Source organism: Eutrema salsugineum, unplaced genomic scaffold (genome assembly GCF_000478725.1).
Source record: "Eutrema salsugineum unplaced genomic scaffold, Eutsalg1_0 scaffold_7, whole genome shotgun sequence".
Lineage (NCBI taxonomy): Eukaryota > Viridiplantae > Streptophyta > Magnoliopsida > Brassicales > Brassicaceae > Eutrema > Eutrema salsugineum.
In genome coordinates, this window is record NW_006256486.1 from 7,892,830 (window position 1) to 7,900,671 (window position 7,842).

General features: G+C 40.0%; 1 protein-coding gene across 1 annotated transcript; it reads right to left on the minus strand.

Moving 5' to 3' along the window:
- Positions 1–3,626: 3,626 nt before the first annotated feature.
- LOC112083045 lies at positions 3,627–6,046 on the minus strand. The gene is made up of 5 exons (XM_024150769.1): positions 5,895–6,046; positions 5,305–5,776; positions 4,956–5,097; positions 3,718–4,659; positions 3,627–3,661 (listed from the first exon to the last, which is right to left on the minus strand). The coding sequence occupies exons 1-5, from the start codon at positions 6,044–6,046 to the stop codon at positions 3,627–3,629; spliced, it is 1,743 nt and encodes a 580-aa protein (XP_024006537.1).
- Between the last annotated feature and the right edge of the window lie 1,796 nt (positions 6,047–7,842).

Genomic DNA, 7,842 nt, shown 5'->3' on the forward strand with positions numbered 1-7,842 from the left:
CACTTACCTTACCGTCTGGTTCCGACTCTTTCAAGCTACACCACTTAAGCATCAAGATAAAATTGATCACATCTTTTATTTTCACAGTTCACTCAAGAAGTTAAGATGCTCTTTTGAGAATCCTCATCAAGTTCTAACTAAACAGTTTGTAATGTGACCATAAAGTAAAGTTTATATATTATTTTTTGCAATGTATTATTAACCAAAAAATAAATTTGTATAATGCATGGAGGAAAAGAACACCTTCTTAAGATACAATTTAACCGTAAATCACATAAACTTTTATACGTAGTGAACCTAGAATCTAGAAAATACTCACAAATATCTTTTACACCAGTATGTCGCCACTACAAATAATATTCCCATGAAATAAATATATAGGATAAACCCTTTTTCCTTTTTGCTTTTCTGGTTTGAAAAGAATAAGGGATGTAAACCAATAAGCTATTCGCAGAGGTGTCACTATAAATCCTATGTGTCCAAAATTTAATAGCGATTCGTAAATTATATTGTGCCAATCCGCAATTGTCACCAGAATGTCACACTCCTTGCGGAGGACAGTAGAGGAAGAAACGAGTCAAATACTCATCAGGTTTTGTTTAATCTATAAAAGTCCAACGATCTCTCGTTCCCTCATCAAACTCATATCAATCTTCTTGTCTTTTGCATTTGCTCTTCGACACTTAGTCAAGCATTTTCTTTGTCTATTATACAAAAAAAAATGATTTATGTCTCTAAAGTTGTTATCGGCATATATGGCACTAGTGTCTATGAAACATGCACAGGAGGCGACATCGCCAGCAGTGATCAAGCATTTGAGTATGCTCAAGCTGCGTATGTAGAAAACGGTGACAATGATGATGACGTTATCTATGATTATGCTCCGGCAGCATGAATGCATCATATCTTTGTTAGTCTAATGCGTAGATAATCGGGTTACATGTATGAAACATGATTTTGTACTTCTTATATTAATGGTTTTATGCGATAGGGCTTCGCTTATGTTTGCCGACTTAACATCTTCACTTAAATAGTCGAATATTTGATTCTTTCAGCCTCACTTTATCTCACATTATCTACTTGAATGAAATAGATCAAAGGATATCATGAACTGTTACACAGACACCTTTAATAAATTTCTAAATTTCATTGTAATCGTCCTATATATCCTTGGTGGGATTGGTATTCCGAAAAAGTCACAATCAATTAGGATCGCCGGACACACTGAACATCCTCTGCTTCGTAAAAAAACTAACAGAATCAAGCTAATTATAGATGAATCTGATAAGATTCCCTTTTTATTGATTGAAAACCATGAATACAAGCTGAAAGAGTATGATATTGAAAGCTATCCTCTTGTACTCTCAACAACTCCGAGAAACAAACAACAACCATAAGTATATATCTAGAGTAACCGAAGATCCTTTTATGCTCAAGGCCTCTTTTTAATAAGACTCATGACTCTATTAGGAATTTTTTAAATTAAATGGCCACGTCAGCTTCCTTCTGCATCCTCCATTTCCGGTAAAAGGCTCTCCAAAGCATATCAATATCCTCTCCTTGTGAAGAACGAATATCTCCTCTAGCGAAAAATGGGGAAACTAATGTTGAAGGTTACATAGCTTGGTTAGATAGAACAGAAAATCAAGATTTTTCTCATCAGATTAATCATATAAAGATCTAAAAAATCTAATATGCATTGGACTGTAAGGTGTGCATGGCCCAATAATATACGGCCAGTATTTTCTAGCAAATTATCTGTGATGAGTTTTCAGGGTAGGATCATCAATGACATTTGTAAGTCACTCAAGGTCATATGTAAATATAATTTATGTTTTGTTTCATTCAAATATATATATTGTGAGGTTGAGAAAATCAAATATTCGGTGATTTATAGTGGAAATGTTAACTCGGCACAGACAAAAGAAGGCCTAAACCATACAATCTGTAGATAGGATATCAAACTCAACTTGGTTTTTTGATCAATATTACATGGGTATATATACACATGGAGTCACCGCAAAACCCTACGCAAGAGAATATACGCTTAAGATACAAAAGGATATTTTCCAGATTCTACAATATATGTATATATCGCCTAATACCCTCCCTCACGTTGGAGCGTGAAGATTCTAAACGCCCAACTTGGACAATAACGCTTCAAACTGTACTCGACCAAGGGCCTTCGTCAAAATGTCAGCAGGCTGCTCTTTCGTACGAATGTGCTCAGTAGTTATTAAACCATCACGGACAGCATCACGAACGACATGATATGTGCTTGGTACGTTCGTAAAAACGGGATTCACAGAAATTTGTAAAGCTGCTTTACTATCACAAAATAAACGAGTTGGCGCAGACTGTTCGACACCCAAATCTTTGATTAAACTTCGCAACCATTTGATCTCACGAAGAGCATCTGCCATAAAACGGTATTCCGCTTCGGTCGACGAGTGCGAGACTGTGTCTTGTTTCTTTGTCTTCCGAGAAACCCCCAAGTAACACAAAAAATGCACTCAATGAACGACGAGTTAAAGGACAAGAAGCCCAATCCGAGTCACAGTAAAACGTAAGGGAGAAATCCTTATCAACTTTAAGCAGAATATCCTGACCCGGGGAACCCTTTAGATAGCGAGCCACATGAATAGCCACAGTCCAATGAGCTTGATGAGGTTGCTTCATAAATTGAGAAAGTAAGTGTACTGAATAAGACAACTCAGGACGAGTATTCGTGAGATAAATAAGACGACTAACCAGACGTCAATAAGGCGTTGGGTCCGAGAGGTAAGGACTGTCATCACTGGCGAGATGATGGTTCTGTTCCATAGGTGTAAGAGCAGGTCGAGAGCCAAGGTTTCCGTTATCCGCGATAAGATCCAACGCATATTTGCGTTGGCACAAGAAAATTCCTTCTGGACTTTGACTCACTTCAATGCCCAAGAAATATTTCAGTTTGCCCAAATCTTTCATAGCAAAACATTTACCTAAGTAATCCTTGAATTTACCAAGCATGTACTTATTTTTCCACATATGAGTAAATCATCCACATAGATCAAAACATGTATCTCCATCCCAGCACGCGAATAAGAGAACAATGAGTAATCCTCGTAAGATTGAGCAAACCCAAACTTGAGTAAAGAATCAGACAATTTCTTGAACCAACACCTAGGTGCCTGTTTAAGACCATACAAAGATTTCCGTAAACGACAAACTTTGTTAGGATGTGTATGCCGAAAACCAGGAGGAAGCTTCATATAAACCTCCTCATGAAGATCACCATGGAGAAATGCATTATTCACATCCATTTGGGACGCTTCCCATTCATTCGCAGCAGCAAGTCGAAGAATTGTACGAACGGTGGTCATCTTTATAACAGGAGCAAATGTTTCACCATAATCTTCACCTTCGATCTGTTTGTTGCCTTGTATAACAAGCCGAGACTTGTACCGTTCAACTGTATCATTAGCATTAAATTTTGTTCTATAGACCCACTGACATCCGATGGCAGTTTTACCCGGTGGCAAATCAGTAATATTCCAAGTATGATTTTTCTCCAGCACAACAACTTCATCATCCATAGAATTATTCCAAACATCGATAGCAACTGCTTCCTTAAAATTTTGGGCTCATTAGAGGCTGTTACTGCGGCAAGGAACACCTGATGCTGCGGAAAGAAAATAGCATCAGAGACATAATTTGCCAAAGGGTACAGTGACTTACCTTGAACCGTAGACGAGGACACGGAAGTGGAGTTGAGGATAGCATGATGGGTGTTGTGGGGCAAGGCAGAGATATTGTAAGTGACAAAGTCTTTCAAACGAGTTGAGGGAATACGTTCCTGTTGACCTCTGTCTAGTTGAACCTCAAACAGTGATTCCTCTGCATCGAGCATAACTGGATCATCAATTGCCGTCGGTAAAGTCTCAGACACCACATCCGAAGGAGGATCCTCAATAACGTCAGCAGAAGACTCAACTAGAGCAACTTCTGCAGGACTATCAACTGAGGTAGATGGTGGACAAACAACATGATCACCCTCCCTTACTTTTGACGTGGGATAAATAATCCAATCATCATCACAAGGAACATCGCGATCACCCTCCCTTACTTCTGACGTGGGGAGTAAAGAAGGTGTATTCGCGGCAAAAAGGAAGACGTCCTCATTAAAAATAACATCACGCGAAACAAGGAACTCCTTCCGCTCAACATCGTATACTTTCCAACCTTTCTTACCAAAAGGGTAACCAACAAACACACACAATCTACTGCGTTCACCAAATTTATCTTTGTCTCGAGTAATGCGATGGACATAACAAGCAGAGCCAAAAACGCGTAACTGTGTATAATCGGGTTTTTGACCGTGAAGTATCTCGTATGGTGAACGACCTTCATGAATAAATGAAGGTGTTCGATTGATTAAATAAGCAGCAGTGAAGACAGCCTCTCCCCAAAACGACACAGGAAAGTTAGCCTGAAACAGCAATGCTCGAGACACGTTCAATATGTGTCTGTTTTTTCGTTCGACACGTCCATTTTGTTGTGGAGTGCCTACACATGACGTTTGATGCACAATGCTATGTTCTCGAAAATATGAGGATAAACACATGAACTCAGTACCATTGTCACTCTGAACCACCTTAACAGTTTTACCAAATTGTTTCTCTGTATAAGCCAAAAAATTGGTGAGCACAGTTTTAACCTCCGATTTGGCATCAGATAAGTCCAAACTGCGCGTGAGAAGTCATCGACGATAGTTTAAAAATAAACAGCATCACAAGAAGAGAGAATTCGGTATGGCCCCCAGACATCACAATGAATTAACGAAAAACATTCAGATTTTTTATTATTACTAACTGGAAAAACTTCTCGAGTTTGTTTAGCCCTAAAACACACATCACAAGGACTAGCGTTCACTGAAGTCGACAAAAACAAAGGTAAAACTGAAAGCACTAAAAAACTAGGATGTCCTAAACGCTGATGCCACAAAGTCAAATCCTGAGACGCCTGAACTGTGTGGACTTTAGCTGTAGCAACATCCGTCAGAAAATAAACCCCATCACACTCTTCACCTCTTCCAATCAAGGTCCCCGTGAAACGGTCCTGTAAAACACATAAAGTATCGGTTAATGTCGCAAAGCAATTCGTCTGTTTCAAAAACTTAGAAACCGGGATCAAAGTATAGTTTAAAGAAAGCACATAAAGGAAAATTATCAACGAGATGGTGTCCGATAATGAGAATATGCCCATGTGAACAGAAAACGTTTTGTTTCCATCTGCAAAACCGATCGAACGAGGTGGTATCGAGACCAGATCCACCAAAAGTGACTTGTCGCCTGTCATATGATGGGAGGCGCCAGAATCAAGAATAACATCGCCAAACTTGGCCTTACCAGACAATTTATCGGCACCACCATGTGCTGACTTGACCTGAATCATTTGTGTAAGAACTTGCCATTGCTCGTTGGTGAAATCGGGAAACACCGAAGCATTGGAGCTCGTTGCATGTGCATCTGTAACTTGACCACGACCTCTACCTGCACTGCTACCACGACCTCCGCAGCCACGCGAGCCACCACGTCTGCCATTGTTGCGTTTAGTGTACCACTCCGGAAATCCAACAAGCTGCCAACAATCTTTCTTCTCATGACCACCGCGACCACAGTTTGAGCATTGCATCGACTTCTTCAAAAGAGACTGCTCCGGTCTGCTTCCTCTGTGATCCTCTCCCCGAACAGAAGCTCCCGATTTGGCGAGTTGCAAAACCCACTGCTTCGTGCGCCTGCTCACGTGCGAGAACCAATGTCAAACGCTGTTCTTCGCGCAACACTCTGGAGTAAACTTCTCCAATAGAAGGCAGATGATCCATGGCTATGAGAGCCGAGCACAGACTACCATACCGAGAATCATCCAATCCCAAGATGAACTGATGGACTTTCTCTTCATCTCGTTCTTGGACGATCTCGCACGCCGCTCCACACGTACACATCGGCAAGGGCCGATAAATCACAAACTCCTCCCACAGTGTGCAAAGTCTTCCATAGTAATCCATGACCGATTGGCCATCTTGACGACACACCGCGAGCTGAGCTTTAATCTGGTGCAGCCGCACTTTATTCCCAACCGAGAAACGCAGCTTCAACTCGCTCCAAAGTTGACTCGCCTCTGCAAAGAACGGAACCGACGTCTTCATCTTCGGTTCGATGGAGGCTCGAATCTAACCCAACACCATCAAGTTGACAACCACCCATGAATCATAATCGGTACTCCCGATCTATGGTTTCTTCAAAGTACCATTGATGAACCCAGTTTTTCTCTTGGCTTGAAGAGCATTCAGCATCTCGTTGACCCACTGATTGTAGTTTTTTCCTTTCAACAACACCGGAGTAACCATGGAGCCCGGATTATCGGACCCAAACAGTGAGTACGGCGAAGGAGCCACTGTCTCCGTCGCACCATCAGCAACCTTCGAGGTCGCGGTGACATCACCAGTCTTCGTCATAGACGATTCCGACGTCATCGTCAAAGAAAAACTTCTACTTTGTTCAAACTATGAACTTTGAGAGAGAGGTGTTCAAACTATGAACACAATTGAACTAAGAACACGATTTGAAAAGAGGTTTCAGATCGCTTGAGGCTCTGATACCATGTAGATTAAGATATCGAACTCAACTTGGTTTTTTATCTTACACACGGAGTCACCGCAAAACCCTACGCAAGAGAATATACGCTTAAAATATTCTACAATATATGTATATTATTGCCTAATACAATCATTAATATAAGAATTACATAATCATGGTTCATATATATATATATGTATATATATATATATATTATCCAGTTATCTATGCTTTGCCCTAAAAAGATGTGATCCACTCATGCTGCTGGAGCATAAATGCACAATCATAGATGACGTCATCATCGTGGTCACCATTTTCTAGTTTCTACAAACGCAGTTTGAACATTGTTACCGATGTCGTCTCCAATGCATGTTCCATAGATATTGCCATGCATGCTGAGAACAAACTCAGAGACAGAAATCATATAGATGGAAAAAGGAAATGGTTAACAAAAATATTGATGTGCGTAGGCCTGGGCAAAAAACCCCGATCCGAATATCTGAACCGGAACCGAACCGAAATGGATGTACCGAATCTGAACCGAAATTTTTAAAAATATCCGATGGATCTTAAACTCTTATACCCGAAGAACCGGAACCGAACTAGTACCGAACCGAGAACCGATTGGGTACCCGAATTATCCAAAGTATAATTATATATCCTTCTAAATATTAGTTTTTTTTTTGATATTTTTGATATTTGGTATATATTTCTGGTTTTACAGATATATTTTCTTTATTTTGGGACTTTTGGGTATATTTTTAAGTTTTGATATATATATTTTTGAATTTTTGTTATTAAAAAAGTGTGAGTCGAATTAAAAATTTGAGGCAAAAGATCCGGATCCGATTATCCGAACCGGAACCGAACCGAAATAAAGATACCGAACCCGAACCGAAATTTATAAAAATATTCGATGGATCCTAACTTTTTTTACCTGAAATATCCGGAACCGATTGGTTCCGAACCAAAACCGAACCGAATATCCGAATGTCCAGACCTAAATGTGCGTTTGATGAGGCAATGAGAGATCGTTGGACTCTTTTACAGATGAAACAAAAGTTGATGAGTGGTTGGACTCGTTTCTGTCCTCTACTGACCTCAGGAAGGAGTGTGACATACCGATAAAATTTGTGGAATGACACATTTTAGAGTACGAACTCCAGTTAACTTTTTGACACACAGGACTTATACAATACACGTACGCAGCACATATTGGTTTACA